At 39.1% G+C, this 26,029-nt stretch overlaps 1 protein-coding gene across 3 annotated transcripts in view; it reads left to right on the top strand.

Moving 5' to 3' along the window:
- LOC136863834 (dynamin-binding protein) overlaps positions 1–26,029 on the top strand; it is a 446,212-nt gene that overhangs the window by 347,318 nt on the left and 72,865 nt on the right. For all 3 annotated transcript variants that reach the window (XM_068226424.1, XM_067140170.2, XM_068226425.1), the window contains one exon: positions 1,585–1,776. In XM_068226424.1, coding sequence (XP_068082525.1) covers positions 1,585–1,776 — 192 coding nt within the window. The remainder of the gene's footprint in view (positions 1–1,584; positions 1,777–26,029) is intronic.

Below are 26,029 nucleotides of genomic sequence, written 5' to 3'. Positions count from 1 at the left end.
AGTGTGATGAAAGAAAGTCACTGCCACTGTGTTGCTATATTTCTAGAAAATAGATCTCAGAGAATTAGAGTAGGTGAATCTTTATCTGACCCTGTAATAATTAAGAGGGGAATTCCTCAAGGCAGTATTATTGGACCTTTATGTTTTCTTATAAATATATATGAAATGAGTAAAGTGGAATCAGAGATGAGGCTTTTTGCAGATGATGTTATTCTGTATAGAGTAATAAATAAGTTACAAGATTGTGAGCAACTGCAAAATGGCCTCGATAATGTGAGATGGACAGTACGCAATGGTATGATGATAAACAAGGTTAAAAATCAGGTTGTGAGTTTCACAAATAGGAAAAGTCCTCTCAGTTTTAATTACTGCATTGATGGTGCGAAAGTTCCTTATGGGGATCACTGTAAGCACCTAGGTGTTAATATAAGAATAGATCTTCATTGGGGTAATCACATAAATGGGATTGTAAATAAAGGGTACAGATCTCTGCACATGGCTATGAGAGTGGTAAGGGGTTGTAGTAAAGATGTAAAGGAGAGGGCATATAAGTCTCTGGTAAGACCCCGACTAGAGTTCCAGTGTATGGGACCCTCACCAGGATTACTTGATTCAAGAAACGGAAAAAATCCAAAGAAAAGCAGCTCGATTTTTTTCTGGGTGATTTGCGACAAAAGAGTAGTGTTGCAGAGTTTGGGTTGGGAAGACTTGGGAGAAAGAAGACAAGCTGCTCATCTAAGTGATATGTTACGAGCTGTCAGTGGAGAGATGGCGTGGAATGACATGAGTAGACGAATAAGTTTGAGTGGTGTCTTTAAAAGTAGGAATGATCACAATATGAAGATAAAGTTAAAATTCAAGAGGACAAATTGGGGCAAATATTAGTTTATAGGAAGGGGAGTTAGGAATTGGAACATTTTACCTAGTGAGATGTTAAATAAATATCCAATTTCTTTGAAATCATTTAAGAAAGGGCTAGGAAAACAACAGATAGGGAATCTGCCACCTGGGTGACTGTCCTAAATGCAGATCAGTATTGATTGATTGATTGATTGATTGATTGATTGATTGATTGATTGATTGATTCTTTTTGTTGCTACCTGTGATTAGTACCACCATGCGAGAAACACCACGAGTCTGTGTTACCTGTGATTAGTACCACCCTAGGAGGAACACCCTGGTTCTGTTTTACTAGTGATTAGTACCATTGTGAGGGGCCGGTGACTTGGATTTTGGACCCCTTTAGATAATAATCATCATCCCGCTAAATAAGACATTGTGAATTGGATTCACTGATTGTTTTTGTTTCACAATCATTTTCTCATCACCATTCGTTTTAGATTCTAGTCAGTGGATACATTTTGAAGTTTTAATTTGCATTGTGTTACACCTCGTACCATTAGGGGCCGATGACCTAGCTGTAGGGCCCCTTAAAACAACATCCATCATCAACAACTTTTTGTTGCAAGTTAAGTTAATTCTTTATAGCTACCATATTAACCTTTACTACATCAGAACCATTCAGAGTATTTTGTTAATTTTATTTATTTTGTTCATATACTAATATGTGGTTTATCATTTCAGCAATCCTCAAAGAAAAGTCCCGCTGGAGATCCTCTTGAAGTATTTGCTGTGAAACATAATCTGGTGCTAAATCAATTAAGCAGACTTAGTTTTCTTTCAAAAAATTTAAAATGTGAGCAATTAAACAAGAGATTGTCAAAGAATTCTCCAACACTTATGGAAAGGCAAGCTTCTTCTGAGAATATAAATCAGGTATGATATATTATTATGGACATGGAAAAATGTCACACCCTTTTATCTACTTGAAACTTTACAAAACCGTTACAGGCTAAAGTTTCATATAACAAGCCAGCAGTGTTTTGACGTTCATGCACAGAATATGCCTTGCTTGTCATCCATACAGTGCCATCAGTGTCAGGTTCTTGGCTTTACAGGCTGTGCTGCAACAAGGCATTCCATCGTTCAGCTTTCGGATAATGTCCTGAGGTTCATTCATCCATTCTTCCTGCAGCTGCTTATGTAAATCATCAAGTGTTTTTACAGGTGGTTGATGACTGCCCCATCACATTCCAGATGTGTCCAATTGGTAAATCTGGTGACCTTACAGGCCATTGAGCCTGTTGAGTGATTCAAGCTGTATGGACATGAACATTACCTTGCTGTACAATAGTATTTGGTATGCTGCATTAAAATGTCATTAAATGGGTCCACAGAATCTTACTGAGATATTGCTGTGCTGTCTCTGTTACTTCACCATGAGATATGATCAGAAGTCGTAATTGATGGCACACCAAACCGTAACACTTGGTGGCTGGGATTTATGGCAATGACTAATTAGTGCCGGATTGTTCTCCATGACACCAAACTATAATGTGACCATCATCTGCATTAAGATTAAAATGTACTCATTAGAGAAAATAATGCATTACCATTCCTGCATACAGTAGCGACATTCATTGTACCATTGACGACATACTACATTATGTGCAAGGCTTAAAGGCAAACATAGCAGAGGATGCTATGCCTGTAGTCCAGAGTAATTCAGATGGTGACAGATGGTCCTTGTTGAGATTGACAAATGCAGTGCAGGCCCCACAGACACCAGAATCTCTCTGGTTGAGGTGTCGCTGTCTACTATTTAACTGTCCGCAGTGCGTCTAGTGGGACCATTACCTGGTCTGCATGATGGACCAGGATGTATTCATGTTGGCATACAGCATTTCACAATGGTGACTGCATAGCCAGTATGACTGGCAATATGACGAGCAGGCTGTCTTACTTTGTGCATTCGTATGGTACAATCTTGTTCAAAACTGTTCTCAGTAGTGATACTTGTCTTGAGTATAATGCTGTCTTGTAACATGCACAGTTCTAACTTTTCAGCATGTTCTGTGGTCCTGTCATGCACTAGGTAACTACCGTCTCCTATAGCATTTGTTGCAGTGACATTTCTTTGGCTATTCGAAATGGTTGACTCCTTATTGGTGTAGCAATTTCTATGCCCATCAGTGCAGTAAATTTTGTATGATAATTTATTTACTTTAATTTCATTACATATTATTAACTAACAAGGGAGGCTGCCAGACAGATATCATGAACTGTAATAGAACTAGCATCAAGTAATAGACAGTGGTACCAAATGACTTGTCATCATCACTGCCCCATAATGTTCATGGAATAAAGGTGCGTCATAATCATTGATCACAACACATGCTACTCTACTACTCTGGCGGCCGACTGTTTCAGATGCAGGACTGGGTTCGAAACCTGCTAGAGTGGTTTGTTTTAGGTTTGTGGAAAATCATAGTATCATGCACACATTTTGAAACAGGGAACATGTATTGGGCAAAAAAAAGTCACAATATTAACATTCATAATGTGGGAGATTCGTAAATAAATACAAACTACTATTTCTACATGACAGAATTAATTGTAAAGGTACTGTACATGTGTGGCATACCATCATTCTAGTTTACTAGCAACTAACAGGACATTAATCTGCATGTTGACTGTGATCTTGCACATGTTTCTGAATAGTACAAATGCATCATAGAAACATGCAAAACGTAAAAATCCTTTACACCATGGACACTTGATAAACAACACAATTTTGCATGCTCACCTCACTTTCCTTAAGGCTTCAGGAAAATAAACTTCACAGATATTTTTGAGGATACTCTGGTTTTCCACCAACATGGACATAAACATGTATATTTAATCATTTTCGTGTGTTCAGGTGAGAGTTTTGTAACCCTGAGGTTGTTTAACTTGCCTATAGAAATAAACATTGCCAGGTTAGCAAAATGTTGTGTATTTAGGGGGATGAGTTTAACGTACAGATAGGTTTGTCTGCATCATCACAGAATGTATCATCAGACAATCCTGTGTTTGTTTGGCCACCTCAGGAGTCTACCACTTAGAGAAACATATTATCTAATACACTTGGCTTTATAACATTCCAGATCATCATCATCATCATCATCATCATCATCATCATCATCATTTAACAGTCTCCAGGTTCCCAAATGCGGTGTATGAGCACTCGCCACTTCATTTAATTCAGGTACCATTCTTCTTCCTGTTCTGGTTCCAATCCACTCCTCTATGTTCTAGATCTTGTTTGACTTGTTTGATCCATCTCCTTCAAGGTCTGCCTCTAGGTCTTTTGCCGCCTAAGGTTTTCTCCAACCATTCCTTAGCTACTGTGCAAGAATCCATTCTCATTAGATGGCCATACCATTTCAATCTTGATCTGATTATGGTATCACATAATGATTCTCTTATTTGAATCTCTTGGCGAATCCTCTCGTTACGGACCTTATCTCTCCTGTTTTTTTTTGTAGCATTGTCCGGAGTAATTTCATTTCTGCAGCTTGGAGTCTACTTTCATCTCTGCCTGTGATGATACCATTTTCAAGGCCATAGGTTGTTATAGGCAAGAAGTAAGCTTGATAAAGTGTTTGTTTGGTTAGTATTGGAATCTGGCTGTCCCTGAGAAGGCTTCTAACCTGATAGTAAAGGACAGCTCCTCTTTGAGCTCCGTTTGTGATTTCAGCATTTGATCAGTTATCTTCATTCAGGAAACTACCAAAGTATTGGAAGTGGTTAACTTCTTGCAATTTCTGTCTGTCTACTGTGATATTTGCTCCTGACTTTTGTCTGTTGACTGTCATAACAACTGTTTTCTTACGGCTGATTTTAAGTCCACTTTCCTTAAAATGACAATTCCAAGCATTAATCTTTCCTTGAACTTCTTCCTCATTTCCTCCCCAAATTACCATCTGCAAATGCAAATGCCTTGAATGCACTGTTCTTGCTGTGCTGTTTCACTCTTTTCATTATCTCATCCATCACTGTGATAAATAGTAGAGGTGACAAAGTGCTGCCTTTTTGCACTCCTTTACTTGTTACGAACCAGTTGGAATAGCCATTTCCTATCCTTACACAGCTCTGGCAGTGTTTGTTGAACATTTTCCACATATGACTGAGAAATAGCTGTTGTTAGTTTACTAGATTTGAAGCATATAATACACACATTCTAATACTATTAATCTAACTCTCTTTTTAATTTTTTTTTTTTACTGACATGAAGACCAAATTTTCCTGCAGTTTCCTGCATACATAAAAATATTTCTTGCAACAATTTGCCAGAAACAGTGACAGCATATGGGGCTGTATAAAAATGAATAACTTTATTCCTGTCTCCATTTCACACCGACACTGTTTTCTTCCACTTGATGCGATAAGGTACGTTTCACATCATCATGACATTTGCATCGTATTGCTTTGTATTGATAACATAGTCGAGATTGTAGTTGGGAATTATGATGTATGCTTTTGAAAAATGTCAGCAGCTTTCAGTGCGTCTTCAATACATATTCTGTCACTGCTTACATCACTTTCCGCTATTGAATCCGGTGTTTTGCTTCTAAGTTATGCAAGCCATGAGTGAGATGCCTAAAAATGGAAGGTGTTTTGTGTTATCACCCCTTGTTTATCTCTGATGCATCTCTCCAGTTCCTCCAAGAACTCCTCTAGACTCTCTTCGACATGCCTGTCTGAAGTGCATATACTTGGATAAAATCTTGCAATCCACTCTCCAAGCCAAATCCGATTCCCATGATTCTGTCATATACCTGGTAGACTTTCTGTATGTACTGTACCAGCTATGAGTACACATATGAGTGACATTCACCATTAGATAGATTTAACAGTTTTACATATAAAAAATAAAGATACCAAGATGAACATTCCTGAAATAATTTATATTGAAGTAGATCAAAAATTAAACCCCAATTTTAACATTAATGAAATTACAGGTGCACAAAATTATTATTAGAAAAATGTTGCCAATAACTTTACAGGAAACAAAAAGAAACATTTTTAAAAAGATATTAGCAATGATATAAATCTCCAATCAATAGCACGCTTCTCCTCCCATAGCATTCCCCCCCTCTCTCACTCTTGCCACGTCTCCCGCACCTGTACCCGATCAGCTGCCTGATGCTAGCAGTTGGTCATCAACAAAGCAAGTTGAGACACATTCGAAAGGGGCCAGCACGGAAGTAAGTACTTAACATCCTTTCAGAATTCCACCAACGTTAACACATTCTTTCATTGAGTTATATTTTTTTCTTTTTCTTTCTTTATAGACTCCTCTAACATCTAACAACACCAGAAGATTCTAGATCTTAAAATCCCGTATTGCACTAAATTTTACAATCGAGAGGATATTCCCCAGCTATGATATCACCTTTTACTATGAAATTATGTACAGCACATGGCTCAATGCAGTTTTATATAATTATTTATTCATTTCAAGTACAAAAAATCCAGTGAGATAGAATAACATTATAAAGACACGGTGTTTCTCACGAAGAAGAAAGATGACGACAATTCTGGCATATAGTGTTTTGAAACTTTTTCACATATCCATTATCTGTGTTTTAAATAATATGTCTTTTGTCATTTTATGTGCTATTATCTTCTCAGCTGAAGATGTCTCAAAACTAAGAAACAAAACCTGTTCTTGTAAGTGTTCTCTTTTGATATTTCGAATACTACATGAATTGAAAGGTGGAAGTCACTCAATTTCAACCAGATAGCGTCAATGCGGATACCTAATAATGAAGTTTATCAATTTGAAACAAATGTTTAACAATAAAACATCACCTATTGCACGGCTGGGTAGCTCGGGCGGTAGAGCACTGGCCTTTTGAAGACAAGTTGGCAGGTTGACCCCGGCTTTGTCCGGTGGTATTTAAAGGTGCTCAAATATGTCAGCCTCATATCAGTAGATTTACTGGTTTGTTGGAAAACAATGCGTAACAAAATTCAGCATCTCCGAAATTCATAAAAGTAGTTAGTGGAACATAAATCCAATCCAATAACGTTATTATTATTATTATTATTATTATTATTATTATTATTATTATTATTATTATTAATAATAATAATAATAATTCAACTTCGCTAATCGGCCAACTAGGGACCACGATAAGCCTCACTTTACATTCTGGCATTTGTTCATTTTTCCCTTGATCCGCATCACCTTCATTAGCTCACTGTGTTTAGCACAACATTCTTCTGTCCATTTCGCACCAGTTGCCCGTTTTTCATCCCAGAAAGTCCCAAAAGTCTTGATGGCTGCTCTGAAAAGATTTTGGTCTTGTGCATCTCTTCTTGTACTGTATGCCCAGTTCCTTAAGATCTTTCTTGACATTAATGTACCATGGCATTGCCATTTTTGGTTTTGAGTCAAATATACGGAAGATACGTTTCGTCCATCAAGAACCGATCATCTTTCGTGTATGACCGTATTATTATTATTATTATTATTATTATTATTATTATTATTATTATTATTATTATTATTATTATTATTATTATTGAAGCCTCCATGGCTCAGGTGGCAGCACACTGGCCTCTCACCGCTGGATACCTTGGTTCAAATCCCGGTCAATTCATGTGAGATTTGTGCTGGACAACGCGGAGGCGTGACAGGTTTTTCTCCAGGTACTCCAGTTTTCCCTGGCATCTTTCATTCCAGCAACACTCTTCCATTAACATTTCATTTCATCTGTCAGTCATTTATCATTATCCCAGAGGACTGTGACAGGCTTCGGCAGCTGGCACATTTCTTATCCTTGCCGCTAGATTGCGTCTTCATCCATTGCATTCCTGACCCGATTGATGACTGGAAACAGGCTGTCGATTTTCATTATTATTATTATTATTATTATTATTATTATTATTATTATTATTATTATTATTATTATTATTATTATTGCTATTAATTGTTCATGGTGTGGGTTACTGCAGTCACGTCCTAGTTTGTGAACTATGGGCAACAGCTGAGTGGACTAATAAGTGATCCTGAGAGTCGGGATACCAGTTGCTACAGATGAGAGAGGGCATCTCAGACATATTCTGAGTCATGGCCTTCCTTGTGCTCAGGAGACTAGGACTATTCAATCCACTGGTGGTCCCTAACCTGGTAGAAGAGAAATCCTCACTTGAACTATGTGTAAGTATGGGGTAGGATCCTGCTTCACAGAATTTACCGAGCTGAGTACATTTTGAGCAAGCTTCGGACCTATGGGAGTAACGCTGTCCCACTCCCATTTGACAGGTGAGGGACTCCTTGGAAACAACTTGGTGAACGAAATGGAATTCAATGGGGAGCTATCAATATTAATGTGTCTTAAGGAAGAAAGAAAGTAGAACTGGCTGAGTCAGCAAAGAGGATGCATATGGATGTGCTATGAATAAATGATATTCGGGTAAGAGGAGATAATGAGGAAGAGATAGGAGATTATAAAGTGTATTTTGGCGGGTGTTAAAAAGGGAAGGGCAGAGTGTGGGATAGGTCTGTTCATCAGAAGTACTATTGCACCTAACATAGTTTCTGTTAGGCCTGTAAATGCTATTTACTTAATGTTGCACTGACACAGATATGTCTTATGGCAACGATGGGATAGAAAAGGCCTAGGAAGTGGAAGGAAGCGGCCGTGTACAGCCCCGGCATTTGCCGGGTGTGAAAAAGGCCTGTAAATGAGCGAATGATGTGGGTATATATGGCAGTGTGAGGAATTAGGACAAGAATTGTCTCAGTGTATTCACCATGTGAAGGTGTAGATGAGGATCAACTTGACAAGTTTTATGAAGCATTGAGTGACATCATAGTCAGGTCAACAGCAAGGATAGGATAGTGCTAATGGGCGATTTCATTGTGAGAGTTGGAAATAGAACTGAAGGATACGAAAGGGTGATTGGTAAATGTGGGGAAGATATGGAAACTAATAGGAATGGGAAGTGTTTGCTGGACTTGTGTGCTTGTATGGGTTTATCAGTTACGAATATGTAACCCCCCTTTTACAGAAGAGTGCACATAATACAAGGTACATGTAAAAAAAGTCATGATGTAATAATCCAAAAATAACAAACCTGAATGAATAACGTCAGCCGATGGTGTGCCAGGAAAAACATCTTAAATTTTCAACAACACATGGTTACGCAGGGTACCAACATGACAACTAGAGAAAGGACGAATGGGAAGCAGGCCGGGAAACCCTCCAGAGGATGAGATCTTACGTGACGTTGTAGGGAAAGAACCATGATACCATTAACCTTTTAGTCTGATTTTACTCAACATATAGAATTTTAACAAGGTATAAAAACACCGAATAAAAGGATAACATTACCAATTGAGAAAAAGGTTAAATCAAACCACGAGGTTCCTATCGGTGGTTCTTCAGAAAAGTAAATCTCTACACAATAATACAATTACATTTCAATAGGTGAGCATAACTTCGACGATGAAATTTACAAGGAAAAATTTAACAGGGGATATGACATAACTACAACCATCTCACAATGCAAACAGAAAAGAAAGAAAACAACGGAAATTAAATTTAGCACAGAGGCCTTTAGAGGTGCATCCTCTCCAAATACACATCAGTGAGGGACGCATAGCTCAACAGGTGTACACTAAATTGATGCGGAATTACTGGAGGCAACCCGAATGGAAAAATTAAAATTCACATTTACACAAAAGGTTAATAAAAAGAATTGCCTCCAAAACAAAGGATATGCCTAGCTGATGAACTAAGGCATTACAAAACCAAAGGGTCTAAGTTAAACTCCGAAAAATGAATTTACATATTAATTTAACATTTGAGAAAAGAAAACATGCTTACACCGGGATGGCTGGAACCGCTGAGCGGACCACCTAACAAGGTGCGTCCGATCGTTAAGACATACAAAAACCAAAGACGCTGAACAGAGCCTTGCTCCTGCTAAGGAGCCCAAAGGCCGGAAATTGAGAAACACTCAAGCAGCCAATCAGGGAAGCTAGCTATGATTCGACCCGAAGTTTCACCAATACAATTTATCGTTATTTTCGCGAATCGCATTACAGCACCATATATGGTAATGTGGGAAATATATTCTAGAGGTTTTGATTGCGAAACTCAGCGATTTCGTGATCAAAGCCTCCACGTGGCAACTACAGGGTGGTACAAAAAATGGGTTACAACATGTACACTTCTGGAGATCTCAGATACCTAAAATCAATGTCTTCCAACACTCATAATTATTAAAATATCAACAGTCTTTCCTGTAAGTCCTGAAAATTCTTTAAATCCACCAAATTTCACCACAAATAAAACACACAAAAATTTACATAAATTTACAGCAACAAAAAATGTTCAATTGAACTCTTCAAATATGTCAGTTCCTTAGTTTCTCTCAATGATGGTTTCATGATAAATTTTTAGTATAATGTCAAGAATGAAATGATTCCAACGACTCTGTCAACTCATCACCGATGACAGAATACATTGTTCAAGCATAAGTCTGTTCACCATTACACATGAAAGGGTAGGGGTGCCAGATCCATAATAGACTATATCTTAACCGACTTCGAATTCTGGAAGTCTGTTAGCAATGTACAGGTTTTTCGGGGATTTTTCAGTGATACAAACCACTGTCTGATCTGTAGTGCACTAAGTGCATGATGGTGAAATTGTGCATGAGGAAGTGGAAAGGATTGTAAATAAACTCCATTTTCATAAAGCAGCAGCAGTGGATGAAATTAGACCTGAAATGGTAAGGTATGTTAGGAAGGCATGGATGAAATGGCTTCATAGAGTAATAAGATTAGCATGGGGTGTTGGTAAGGTACTGTCAGATTGGACAAAAGCAGTAATTGCACTTGTCTATAAGCAAAAGAACAGGAAGGATTGCAACAGTTATCGATGTATTTCACTTTTTAGTATGCTAGGCAAAGTATTCACTGGCATCTTGGGAGGGTGGGAGGGAGGGAGGGTGTAGTCGGTGGTTGAGAGGAAGTTGAATGAAAACCAGTGTGGTTTCAGACCAGAGGGGCTCTGTCAGGACAAGATTTTCACTATGCACCAGGTAATTGAAAAATGTAGCACTTTTGTGCGTACACATCTTAATAATAATAATAAGGAAATAATGAAAATAGATATACACAGAATAAAAAAAATGAACACCCTGTTCAAGATGCAAACTTAAATTTACAGGTCTACCAAACGACAACTACGGAAGGACGTGGAAGGAACCCTACTAGGCCATGAGATCGTGTCTCGTTATGGGGAAAGAAAGGTTCTCGGCAATCACCCTCAACTACTATATTATTAATTGACAAGATGAAGATACGAAAATTAAACAAACAAATTAAACAAAGCAAAAAAATGGCATAATAGATGAAATTTAAGAACACTGATGTCACAAGGCTTTTAATTAGAGTTTAAAAGAAAACAGAACAACGTAATTATCTGCCTCCTCGAATATTAGGGGATTAAAACTTTAACGTAGAATTGACACAGAATGTCTGGAGGCAACCTCAAAAGAAATCCAAATTTTCATGTGACGTACAATATCGGTATTCAATCAAAGTTACATTTACATTTAATTACAAAATACTGAGTCTGAAAAGAGAATTGCCTCCAAAAACAACACGTTCCGGGCTAGCTGAGCAGCTAAGTCGTATTGAGGCTCAAATTTATTGAATGCAGGTGTCTAGAGTAAACTCCCTCACGCAAAACAAAAATTTACATTACCACGGAAAGTTACATTAAATAAGATAAAGCCGAAATAAGAGAAAGAATTTAACCCATATGCACCCACCCGCCCTTTGCTGTGATATTGCTAGGAATCTGCCAAATTTTTAGTATGCAACCTGGGTGTTGCAAGCTTTTGGTTAAAACAGTATAGTGGGTGATTGACTGCGCTTTTAAATATGGGATCTGTTTTATATTGTTGAGAAATTCCACGCTATTGCTCGACACAAAAAAGAACAATACAGAAATATATCACATTAAAAAACCCTTTGAAATCTTAAATTTTTCATTAACTTATCTCACCTCAGAAGTTCTTTAATGTGTGGTATGGCCTTAAGTATACAACACGAGCCTAACATTTGCCTGATTTTGAAATAAGGAAATAATAGGAAACCATTACGACATGAGCCTAGCCTAACATTTACCTGATTTGGAAATAAGGAACTAATGGGAAACAAATCACGAGTAAGCGAATGATGAGATTCGAACCTATATCCCAAATACAAACTTACAGCCGTATGTCTCATTGGGTGTATTATTATTATTATTATTATTATTATTATTATTATTATTATTATTATTATTATTATTATTATTATTATTATTATTATTATTCAGTCTGAGGATCAGTGGTAAAGTGTTCACATCCAGGTACCAAGATTGTAGGTTCAAATCCGGCAGTCGCAATCGGAACTTAAGGGGCGGGAGAATGTTCATTCGGCATCCCATGTCATACGATATTACTACGCGAAAGATCTCTGGTGATAAATTTCGTGTTCATTCATGCACAGGATAACTAATAACTTCTTCCTCACTAACACTGCAGAAATCAGAGCCTAAAACATCAAATGTGTTTTGAATTTCGCTATTACTGAGCATATCGCGCGAGCAAGTAACTTCCTTCTCGGCCATCTTGTCAACAACAGAATACAGATTTCTCGATCGATATTTTAATCAATTCTCTTTGCCAAAGAAGCATACCAGAGCACTCTGGTGACACTTTGAGACACCAAGAACAGATTTCAATTAGAAATGTTTCCGGAAAAAGCCGTCAGATGTCACAAATGTCTCCAATATGCAACCTTGCATCCCAGCGTATCAGTCCGCTTGTGGAGTCCTGGCCCAACCGCTCGAGTGTGTACCAGTCCGCTTACGGGTGCATAGCGGTTAAATTAACACGTTAAATGGGGAAGTTATATTCGAGAATTTTTATTTAAAAAAGAAATAGTTTTTGCCAACCTACACCCGCTCAAATATGATATTATGTTAAACTTAGCATAAAATTATACGTTGCAGTGTAAATAGCGTTATTATTTACAATTAAAACGATTTTTCAATTCATCCAGTGTCAGTGTAAAAATTGCACATGTGCCATTTCATATTTACTCCGATTCGGAGTATTATTTGTGTTACTTACATTAATTCATCTTTGAAATGTGTAATACACAAATGAAAAATTATCAGATACTCCAAATAATAGACACATTCACTCAAATATCATATTTTCCTGAAATAAAATAGAAAATTGTACTCACCACTTAGGTCTATAACTTGCCATTGTAGAGGGCAGTGAGTAATCCATGAGTTCATTCGTGACAATTTTGTCACCACGTTACAAAAATTATACTACACTGTTCAACACTATTTACTCTAATTATTTACACTCAATATATATAACAAATTACTGAAGAAAAATTGAAAAAACTATTTCAGGATCTTCACTGATAGTTGCTGGCACACAGATTGTACAGCGGTCACCGAGTGTAGACTACGAGCCTCTCAAACTCCCCGAGCATGGAACCTGAGACTCGCTGGCATATTTGCAATGCTCATACTTCAGCTGTATGGTATCGCCTGAAGCAAGGAGAGGGACACAACGCGACATTGCATAATACACAACAGTACTGAGTATCCCACCGCTGGCGTTTCACCACGCAAACAACGCATCTATTATTTGCGTGCAGTCTTGATTTTGAGGCTGGATTGAAGTCTGGAAAATACCTTCCCGAGAATCAAGTTGACAAGTCAACAGGTGCAGGTCTCGCTGATCGAATTGGCAAGGCTGTGTTGGGGGTAAAGTTCGCATACTTCTGAAATAGTTTCTGCACAGTTTGAATACGAAACTCCAGCTGAGTGAATTTACCGCCGTGTTTCTTGTATATCACGAAAGCATTGAACACTGTTATGTCCAGTAGGTGTCTAAAAATCTTGTGGTAATATTTCTTCATTCTTTTTCTCGCCGTACTGTATGGCACGATACGTTGGTCCGATAAGTCTACCCCTCCCATTGAGTCATTGTACTCAATACATACAACCAGCTTCTCTTTGGTTTCTCCTTTCTTGTTTAGGACAGTGCGCACTTCAGCATTATGAATACTACTCAGCATGCAGATGTTTCTCGTCTTTCCACTTCAAGGCCATGAGTTTGTTTTTGTAGGCAAAAGCCACCTCCCCTTTTTTCAACTTTTTCCCCATGACGTCCTTCGGAAGATTTTTTCTGTTCGATTTTACAGTACCAACAGCGTCTGTCTGAAACTCATTGAGCTGATCGAAGAGTTCTGGGCTACTGTAATAATTATCTAAAGCTATGAGGTATCCCTAGTTTAGAAGAGGTTTGGCTAGAGCAAACACAACTTTCGAGGGCTTGGTATACTGAGAAATATTTACCCCACAAACCTCATTTACTAGCTCAGTTTCCTTGCCTGTGAACCACAAGATATTCCACACATATCTTGTTTTAACCTCACATAATTTAAAAGATTCCATCCCGAAGCGAGCTTTCTTCTTCGGAATGTACATCTTCCACCCCAAGCGACCTTTCAAAGGAGTAAACTTTCGTCAGTCGATAGACAATCATCTGGCAAGTAGGAAATTTTAAATTTTGATACAAGAATGTCTAAAACTGGTTTCACTTTGTGGAGTTTTGGGGATACTTGCCGATCGTAAGCCTCATTATCTGAGAAATGTAAAAATTTCAGGAGAAGGAAAAAACATTTCTCGGACATGGTCTCGTAAAACACGGGCGTAGCAAACAATCTGTAACGTGAAAAATAATGAGATAGCTTCGGCTTTTGAATTATACCCTGAAGAAAAAATATCCCAAATAAAGTTTCATTTCTTCCTTGTTAGTAGGAACCCAATCCCTCTCCCTGCTTCTTCTTTTCATTTTAGCTGTTCCTATACTAGCTTGTATTGACTGCTGAGCGTACAGATTAGTTTGCTCTGAAATAAGTTTGCACAGTTCATCGTCAATGAAATGCTCATATATTTCTTCCGGTTCTTTTTTATTTAAAAGTTTGCCCTGATTTCCACTTTGGTATGTGGCTGTATATCGGGATCTCCTACATCCCCTTACATCCCAGTCACTAGGCGGAGTAGGAGGCAAATCGCTCTCACTTTCTGTGTCGCTACTCTCATCGGAGCTCGAACTCAACACCTGTCCACGGCATCTAGGCAGCAGACCTACTCGGACGGAAGCACTCGTGCTTGGAGCATCTAATAGAGGGATAGTTTCACCATTACTATCTAACTAGAATCACTGCAACTATCTTCCTCACTTAGTTTGAGAATATCCCATATACAGTCGACTCTCGATAATTTTAAACTCAAGGGACCAGAGAAAAAGTTCAATGTACCGAGAGTTCAAAATAATAGTTCAAGTAACCAAGAGGGAGGGAGGGAAAAATTCAAATAAACAAGAGTTTCACTTATAGTTACTCATTTCTTTCACATTTGTACAATAAATGTTCATACAGAAATGTTCATTTGAATGTTCATACAGAAATGTTCATTTTGAAAAAAAAGTCCGTAATTTTCTTTTGAGTGAGCGACTTCCATCTATCATGGTCCAGTGAATTTTCGATAGTGGTAAGAGCTGAGAAGAAATCGTCACTTGTGTCCGTTCTGAGGGCGTAGGAGTGTAGGGTAGTAGGAGCTGTCTTTGCCTCGCTCAGTGTGACTGGAATTGGCGGTTGTTCTTCTTCTTCTTCGTTTTCTTCCTCGTCCTCATCCAGAGAGGCTAAATCCAACAGTTCAGCATCGGTTAGGGCACCGTGGACACCGATGCCATCGTCAACTTGAACGTAATCCTCAAATGTTAACTCTCCACAGTTAGGTAGAAGTCCCCATCCTGAGTCAAAATTCGTAAATTTTGGCGGCTCTGATGACTGTTCCACGTTTCCAGTTTGCTTAAACCCGCACTTTTTGAAGCAGTTATAAGTGGTGATAGGGTTGACATTTTTCCAAACCTTATCAGTCATGATTATAGCGGTCAAAACTGTTATGTTTGCCTTCTCACCTTTTTCGATGCTATCCAGGACAAGAGAAGCAATTTCTCTGCGGTAGAGAGTTTTTAAATTTTGAGTAATGCCTTGGTCTAATGGTTGCATTCTTGATGTCGTGTTGGGTGGAAATAAAATCAATTTTACGTGGTCTAATGGTGGTGGGTTATTATGCACGGTGCAGTGGTTCAAAAACAGCAAGATTTTGCGTTTTTCCTTTTTCATGTCACTGTTAACCGAGGTCAGCCATTCATTAAATAACTCTGTCGTCATCCATGATTTTTTGTTTGAACGATAAGCTGTGGGCAACGATTTTATTCCTTTGAAGCAGCGTGGTTTGGCAGATTTCCCTATAATGAGTGGTTTTAACTTTTGAGATCCGTCCATGTTACATGCTAGAAGGACAGTTATTCTTTCCTTGCTCAGTTTCCCTCCATGACACTTCTCGTCTTTGAACGTCAGAGTGCGATCAGGAAGACATTTATAAAAAAGCCCGGTTTCGTCTGTGTTGAATATGTTCCTTGGGTCATAGCCATTCAAAAGTTCATTTACTTCGTCAATCCATTCGGAACAAATGGAACTATCCACACTGGCGCTCTCTCCGCAGATCTTTTTAAATGTGATGGCGTGTCGGTTTTTGAAATTTGAAAGCCACCCCTCACTTGCTGCAAATCCTTTAACCCCGAGAGACTGCGCAAAAGACTTGGCTTTTTCCTTCAACATGAAACCGCCCAGGGAACGTTTTGTCCTCTACACTGACGAATCCACTTAAGCAAGCACTCTTCTCAAGACGGGGAAATTCACCCTGACACGACCTTTTCTACTCACACTTAAGGCACTTTCGGTGACGCGATCTTTATTTTTCAAAATTATCGACAATGTTGATGGTAAAATACCGAACTGTTTGGCGACATGTTTTTTTAATTGTCCATCCTCCACAGCTTGAATCACACGCTTTTTTTCACTTATGGAAAGACACTTGTTCTTTCTTGAACTCATTGTGATGCTTAAAAATTACACAAATCAAACGTTAACATACTGTACCACACTTTAACGTTGTAACCGTTTTCGGGACAATTACGGTTACACATAATAATAATAATAATAATAATAATAATAATAATAATAATAATAATAATAATAATGCGGTAATAAAATATGAATATAGGAATAGTTGTAAATAATGCAGTGGCGGTGTATTCATATCAGAACATAGAAGCGTGACGAGTATCTTTCAATATGCAAAATTAAACCAAATACAGGGAACACTTACATGCCTAAAATTGACAACTAAGAAAGGATAGTGGAAGGTGCTTGGAACCCTACGAGGTCTATGGAAACGTATAACGTTATGGGGGAGAAAAGACTTACAATAATACTCCCAACAGCCAAATAATTATTGAGAAAATGAACATACAATAATAAATGAACAAATAAATGAACTGCGGATTAACTGATACTTGAGATACAAACAAAAGATGTGTAAGGGAAACAATTAAGCTCTTCAGTCACGAACAAACTTTGACATAAGAGTTTCAGAATTTACAGAATGAAAGGAGGCAACCTCGAACGAAGCAAAATTAATTACACAATTTGAGAAAGTGTTACAGTTACTACAATTACAACTAGAGTTAGAAAAGAAGGTCTGCCTCATAAAACAACGTTGCGGACTAGCATAAATGCTAAGTCATATAAATGCTCTATTTTGGAAAATGTGGAAAACTAGAGGAAACTCCGGCACACGAGATGAAATTCTACATTCATTAAGTGGGAATTTTCCGAAACATAAAAATGCATTTAAATAGCATAAGGCAAAAATGCGCTTACCTTTGGCGGCTGACGACCCATTGCGGGACGGGCGCTAAACACAAATAGATATTTTGGCAATGATAGGATAGGAAAGGGCTAGAAGTGGGAAGGAATCGACCGTGGCCTTAATTAAGGTACAGCCCCAGCATTTTCCTGGTGTGAAAATGGGAAACTACAGAAAACCATCTTCAGGGCTGCTGACAGTGGGGTTCAAGCCCACTATCTCTCAGATGCAAGCATTAAAATCTAGTGCTCACCTTAGTTTATTCTGTGCTTTTCCGGACTTACTCGACTTATTTCCTTTTCCTCTTTTGCAGAGCATAGGGCTTCGACAAAGCAGCGCCAGCATATCTTATTTTGAGCCAGGGTCTTGAGTTATCCTAAGTTTTTTCCCTTCATATTTTGCCTCTTCCATCACACTGCATCTCCATGACTTCCTGGGTCTACCTCTCTTCCGTTGTCCTCGGGGGTTCCAAAACAGGGCCTTTCTCTCCACTGCATCCTGCTGCTTCCGCAGTGTGTGGCCGATCCATTTCCACACCCTCCGCTTTATTTGTATGCCAATGGGCTCTTCTTCTGTTTGTTTCCAAAGATCTTAGTTTGAAATTACTTTTGGCTAGAAAATATGTTAAATTCTCCTTAAGCATCTGTTTATGAATACCTGTAGTTTATGAGTAATCTCTGAGGTAACTTTCCAGGTTTCACAACCATATAACAGTACTGTTTTTACATTTGTTCGGAAAATGCGAAGTTTGGTTTTCATTGATATTTCGCTGACCCTCTATATCGGATAGAGTTGTATGAATGCCGCATTTGCTTTGTGGATTCTCATTTTGACATCAGCAGCTGCTCCTCCATCCTGCGTAACCACACTGCCAAGATATGTAAACTCTTTGACTTCTTTAATGTCTTCATCACTAACTCTAAATTTCCGTTTGCTCTTCACGTTGATATTCATTGCTTTTGTTTTCTGGACATTTATCCTGAGACCCACTGCTCCCGCCTCTCTCTCCAGATCCTGTATCTTTCCCTCCATATCAGTATGTTTTTGAGTCAATAGGCATAAGTCATCGGCATACTCCAAAGCCTCCAATCTGTCACCCAATCCCCATTGGATGCCTCTTTGCCTTCCCTCCGTAACTTTCCTCATGACGTCATCCGGAACAAGGAGAAAGATAGCTGGAGATAGGACACACCCCTGCCGCACACCAGAATTTATGGAGAAAGGCTCCGAAGCTTCCCTTCATGGATTACTTTACACGTGAAGTCGTTGTAAGTCTCTTTGATGATTTTGCTGATTTTAATTGGTACGCTATACTTCTGTAGCGTTCTCCACATGGTGTTCCGTTTCAATCAATCGAAAGCCTTCTCAAAGTCCACAAACAGAAGATATAGGCCAGAATTGTATTCATTAAACTGTTCAATAATAATTTGTAGAGTGTTTATTTGGTCTATGCATGACCGATTATTCCTGAAACCTGTTTGTTCATTGCGTAGTTGGTTTTCTATCCTTGCTTTTATCCTGTTCAGGATCACCCGTGTCATCACTTTACTGGGAATCGAGGGCAAGGTGATACCTCTCCAGTTGTGAGTGTTGGTCATGTCACATTTCTTTGGTAATTTCACAAGGAGTCCTTCTCTCCATTCCTTTGGCATTCTTTCCTTATTCCAAATTTTTGTGAACACTGGATGCAACAGATCGGCTGTCATATCGGAGTACACAGTTAGAAGCGCAGGTGCTACATTATCCACTCCTGGGGCCTTCCCATTCTTTATTTGGCTGATCACTTCTTTTATCTCATTTCTTGAGGGTGGTTTAGTGTTGATACCATCAGTTTCACAATCATCATTCACCTCTACCATTTCTCCATCTTCCTCTACATTTTCTCTGTTCAACACCTCCATGAAGTTTCTCACCATCTATTCAACTTAGCTTCATCGCTAGTGAGCATATCCTTGTTTGTTCTTGATGGGTCTACTTTGTTTAAATTTCTTCTTGGCAAGTTTCCTTGGGATGTCATACAAGCCTTTCATATTTCTATCTCTTGCTGCAGTCTCCGCTAATTCAGCAGGGTCTGATACCCATTTTTTCCGGTCTGCTTTTGCACTCTTCTTAACTTCCCGATCTTTAGCATGGGATGCCGCTTGGAGTTCAACCTTCTGGGTACGTGTACTGCAATTATTCAACTTTAGTTTCAGCTCCCTACGTTGTTCAATACATTCCCAAGTATTTGATGTCATCCAATCTTTCCTCCTGATGTTCTTGAAGCCAAGTACCTCCTCTGCTGTGTCTCAAAGTGGTTTTAACTTTCTTCCAGTGTTCGTCAGCATAATTTTCATCTACCTGTAGTGCTGTAAACCTGTTACTGAGGACACAAGCTTGAACTTTTCCTTACTTCTATCATCCTCTAGCTTTCCAACATCAGACCTTTTGTTTGTTGCTCAAATCGTCTCTTTGCAGTTGCAATCTTAATTTGGATGTTGGCAGCCACTAGATGGTGGTCGCTGCCTATACCTGCACCTCTTCGATTTCTGATATCCAAAAGAAACTTTCTCCAGCTCTGCTAATTGCCAGGTGATCAGTCTGGTTTTAAGTTCGCTGGTCTGGTGAAATCCATGTCACTTTATGGCATTCTTTATGAGGGAATAGGGTTCCACTGATAACAAGTTCGTTGCTTGCGCAGAAGTCTACCAAAAGACCCAGATTTTCAGAACCCACTTGGGCATTGAAGTCTCCCATAACAATCACAATGTCCCTTTTGTTTATTGCCTGAATGGTACTCTGTAGTTCTGAATAAAACTTAGCCTTATCATCTGCTTCCGCTTCTTCTGTAGGTGCGTTGCATTGGACAGTCGAAACATTCCTGATCTTCCCCTTGAATCTTGCAGGGATAATCCTTGATGAGATGGGCTTCCAATCCATCAGACTATTCTTTGACCTCTTGTTTATAAGAAATCCCACTCCTCCTGATGTGGGTCGTCTTGATTTGGCTTACCAGAGTAGAGGAGTATTTGTCCCCTCAAAGTTCTTAACTCTCCAAATGTATTCCACCTTACTTCACTAACTCCTAAGATATCCAATCTGTACCTCTCTGCCTCGGTAGCAAGTTGTGTTAGTTTCCCAGTCTGATAAAGTGTTCAGACGTTCCAAAATCCAATTTTCATGTCCTGTTTCAAGCCAAAGGTCATCGTCTTAGGATCCGTCCGACTGCTTTTCTTAGTTTCTTTAACAAGTTAGTTTTAAGCGACTGCGAGCCTACTTTCACCGAGTGTCATGGTGGGGCTGCCACCTTTAAGCCTTGACACTTGCTCCCACCTCATATGTTACGGGTGGAAAGGATACCATTTACTGCATCCTTAATTGTGATATGATTATTCCGTCATATATTCGGTCGCCAGAGCCTTGTTTGTGATAACGGGAGCACCACGGGAAGGTGAGGTTGACGTTTGTAATTGGAGAGGCTATTTTTTCCGCATCCAACTGCCTTGCACCCCGTGCTTTTCCTACCACAGCCTTATTTGTCTCTTCTCTCTTCTTAGCCAGTGTTCTCATTTGATTGATGCTTTTTTTTTTTTTTTGCTAGGGGCTTTACGTCGCACCGACACAGATAGGTCTTATAGCGACGATGGGATAGGAAAGGCCTAGGAGTTGGAAGGAAGCGGCCGTGGCCTTAATTAAGGTACAGCCTCAGCATTTGCCTGGTGTGAAAATGGGAAACCACGGAAAACCATTTTCAGGGCTGCCGATAGTGGGATTCGAACCTACTATCTCCCGGATGCAAGCTCACAGCCGCGCGCCTCTACACGCACGGCCAACTCGCCCGGTATTTGATTGATGAATGATGTCAATGGAAATACAGATTTGGACTCACAATTACTACCCGATGCCAGGGCAAGTTTGTTGGGTTATAAATACACTGCAACGTGTGTAAATTCAGAAAAATCTGTTGTTGAAGGGTAGTCATTGCAACTTAATGCGTGTAACATACGAAACTGCCATTCCAGCGGATCTTGATTAAATTTTGCTGTGAGCACATATCGGAATCCATTATTCCCTAAATACTCGGACACCTGTATGGTGCTCTCAGTTGTTACTCTTAGGGGTTCAAGAGTTCTTTATGAAGCAAAAATATTGTTTCCACTGTTTCTGTTGGTTCACTGTCTTCAAATTCCTCTGAGTTTATCTGTCTAAAATACTTTATGCCATTTGCAAGGTATTAGTAAATAACTGAAAAGTAAGTCTTACATTCATCCACTGAAATGAAATGGGGTCGATATGTGCAGACATTAGTTCGTGGCAAACTTTCAGACCTGCAAATTTATGGCAAATATCAATTTCAGAAACCTGTTGATGGAATTTGAAGTCCACAACTTCATTATTGTAATAGACTTGCCCTTTCTAGTGGTAATTATTTCTGATGCACTTAATTGGGAACATGCATCATTTTCAAAAATATTTTTTTTGAAAAGTACACCAATGAAATAGTACGTAAACGTATTACATTGTGGTATGTTGCCTTGTTTTCTACCATTAAAAAAATATTTAATAGTGCCTTTCCGCAAGGCGAGTGAAACGGCCTCTGACGTAAGCGGCGCGCTGTGACGTCACGATCCAGTACCCCATGGAGCTCTACCAGCCGTTGTGCATCAGCCGTTGCTAAAAGCCGATTGTTTATTATTCATGATCCCGAATAACTTTGAAATGACAGAAGAAACGTTCAAAACAGCACAGTCAGATAATCTAGCATGTGTAGATGTCATCATTCTTGAAAAATGTGACTTTTGTGGCCGCAGAAATTCGCGGATAACAAGCAAGTTTGTAAATGGCGTCTTTTATATACGTGCAATGCACTGTAACCCATAGTATTAGGATAACAACGAACCTGGATAGATATCACATCACTTTCAACATTTCCTTCTAGACTGATTCCCTTATTAAAGAATAACATTACATTTTCGGGCTTTCAGCATTAGTAAAGTAAGAAATCTGATTTCAGCACTAACATAAACATATAGGTAGCATTATAGTACTAGTCCGCTTCTGTGGTGTAGTGGTTAATGTGTGCTACTCCCGGAGGCCCGGTTTCGATTCCCGGCTCTGCCATGAAAGTTGAAAACAAATAGTACGAGGGCTGGAACGGGCTCTTCTCAGCCTCGGGAGGTCAACTGAGTAGAACGGTTTCGAATCCCACCTCAGCCATCCTCGAAGTGGTTTTTCGTATTTTCCTACTTCTCCTCCAGGCACCTAAGGCCACGGCCATTTCCTTCCCTCTTCCTTGTCTATCCCTTCCGATCCTCCCATCCTCCAACAAGGCCCCTGTTGAGCATAACAGGTGAGGCCGCCTGGGCGAGGTACTGTAATGGCCCTCCTCATCAGTTTCATCACCATACTCAAAGTCTCACGTTCCAGGACACTGCCCTTGAAGTGGTAGAGGTGAAATCCCTCGCTGAGTCCGAGAGAAAATCAACCCTGAAGGATAAACTGATTAAGAAAGAAAGAAAGAAGGAAAGAAAGAAAGATCATAGTACTATAGGGCTATATCTAATCTATCATTCCCCCCAAAAAAAAACAAATATATTTATGGTTGGGACAACTGGCCTACCCACTTCCGGGGCCCATGAAAGAGAATTAAATATCTTTGTGGAGGGAAAAAATTAAACATGATAAAGATAAATATGACTTCATCTAGTTTTCACAAGTCAGGCTGAGTGGTTCAGACGGTTGAGGTGCTGGCCTTCTGACCCCAATTTGTCAGGTTCGATCCTGGTTCAGTCCGGTGGTAGTTGAAGGTGCTCAAATACGCCAGCCTCGTGTCGGTAAATTTACTGGCACGTAAAAGAACTCCTGCAGGACTAAATTCCTGCACATCGGCGTCTCCCAAAAATCGTAGAAGTAGTTAGCGGGGCGTGAAGCCAATAACATTAATTTACATTTGGCTTTTAACAAGCTGAGCATATCAGGAAAGGAAAGTGTCCTGGAGACATTTTAGTCGCTCAATACAGGAATGTCTTTGGATGCTGTGACTTTTACTTTTTTTTTTTTTTTTTTTTTTTTTTTGCTGTTTGCTTTACGTCACATCGTCACATATAGGTCTTATGGCGACGATGGGACAGGAAAGGCCTAGGAATGGGAACAAAGCGGCCGTGGCCTTAGGTACAGCCTCAGCATTTGCCTGGTGTGAAAATGGGAAACCACGGAAAACCATCTTCAGGGCTGCCGGCAGTGGGGTTCAAAACCCACTATCTCCCGGATGCGAGCTCACAGCTGTGCGCTCCTAACCACACGGCCAACTCGCGCGGTATTTTTACCATTCGGTTTATTGACTTGGCTTGTATAACCTAAAACTTAGGCTAAGTTGCATAATATTTTAGACACATCACTATTTTCACCTGTGTGCAATTATGTTATTTATTTCATTAATATTATGATAATTATTATAATTGAGCATTGTTAACTTATAAGACCCCAACAGACAAGCATTGGTTTTGTGTAGAGTTATACATAAATTCACGTTGTTTCCTTTCATGATGTACACGCCTATTCTTTGTTACATTATAGAGTATTTAGATATAGCCTAAATTTCTTTACCAATTAAGCTCTTCAATAAAGACATACATAACTGTCCCTTGCCAAGATATATTGGTAGAATTAGAGCTGTCAAAATGGTTCATAACCCCTTTGATTTATTAGCTTGACATGGATCACCCAAAACATAGGTTAGGTTTGGAGAATACTTTAATAATCAGCATTATTTAATGCAATGTTTATTACTTTCATATTCCAAGATGTAATTGAAGCATTTAAATAAAGCACCATACATTAAAATTTAAAGTTTTACCACTAGAACAGCTGACATGGAAAAGTGATTTGAAAATTCAAACAAATTCATCTTACATGAAAATCTTAAAAAAAAATAAACTGTAGACTTCTCCGATATATCACTAGCATTTCTCCGGCTCGCCAAAATCCATTTCTCCCTAGTTTTAGCGTCCTTGGAACATTTATAAACAATTTGTTTGGGATGGTATGCGATGTGCTATTGCACATCGGAACTATACACCATTTATAAGTTTTCAGCCTCACTGTCTGTGCAGGATTCATTTTAAGTCTAAAATATACCACTCAGATTATTATCCAATGTATAGACCTCGAATTTAACCATACCAGACACTAACATAAAGTAGAAATACGCGAAGTGTATTCTGCTTCTCACAGCACACTATGTGTTATTTCGTCTGCTAATTCAGTCAACCTGTACGATGACGTCAGACCAATGAGATCGCGTACTTGCGTGACGTGACATTTTCGTAGATTTTTATCATGTCTGGAGTTATTATTTGTACATTCTGATAACATTTTTGAATTCTGCATGAAATTTTGAATCAGATTAGCATATTTTTAATTAAAACCCCGGGATCATGCATGTTCCCTATTATACGAGGGGGGACCCAAATATAACCGGCCAGCATTTTTTTTTAAATACAGAATTTATTTTTCTGAGTTACAAACGTTATTCGCCTTCCGAGTACTCTCCCTTAACATTAATACATTTATTCAAACTTTTTTCGCCGCACGAAACACCTTTCGTATTCGTCCTTTCGCACGGACATGGTTCTTGTGAGCTGGAGCATTGTCATGATTGAAGAACCAGTCACTGTTCTGCCACAAATCAGGCCGTTTCAAAGAACACACTCGTGCAGCCACCTAAAAACACTCAGGAAGCAGACTTGGTTCACCATTTGCTCAAGGACGCGCTCTGAGTGAACAATGGAGTGAACGTCAAAAAACAGATCAACATTGTCTTCCCGGCTGATTTGACTTGCCAGGCCTTTTTCGGGCTAGGAGAGTTGGGTGCTGTCCACTATGACGACTGTTGCTTTGTCTCAGGGTCGTATCCATAACATCCCCTGTAATGATTTTTTAAAAATTTGTAAAAAAAGTTCTCATCCACTTCCAAGTGGTCCAAAAAGTCATGGCAAGCAGCAACACGAACCACCTTTTGATCAGAAGTCAACGAGCGGGGGATGAATTTTGCCGTGATTTGTCTCATTTGCAAATTTTCTGCTAGAATGCATTCCACTGATCTCCAAAAAAGACCAGATAATTCAACAAGAGTACGCCTTTCATCCTCGTACACAAGCGTGCAAATTTTTCTCACGTTTTCATCTGTTCAGGATGTGAATGTCTTCGATCGACATGTTGCAGCATTTGAATTATTAATTTCAGTCAAACACTTGAGTTCTTTTCAAGGCATGTTCTTTATAAGCTGTCTCAAGCCATGCCCCTTGGCATACTGACTCAGGAGAGGTTACTTAACACCCACCTAG

The sequence above is a fragment of the Anabrus simplex genome, chromosome 2 (assembly GCF_040414725.1).
Source record: "Anabrus simplex isolate iqAnaSimp1 chromosome 2, ASM4041472v1, whole genome shotgun sequence".
Lineage (NCBI taxonomy): Eukaryota > Metazoa > Arthropoda > Insecta > Orthoptera > Tettigoniidae > Anabrus > Anabrus simplex.
The sequence above is the reverse complement of the archived record's forward strand: the minus strand, read 5'-3'. Positions and strand labels throughout refer to the sequence as shown.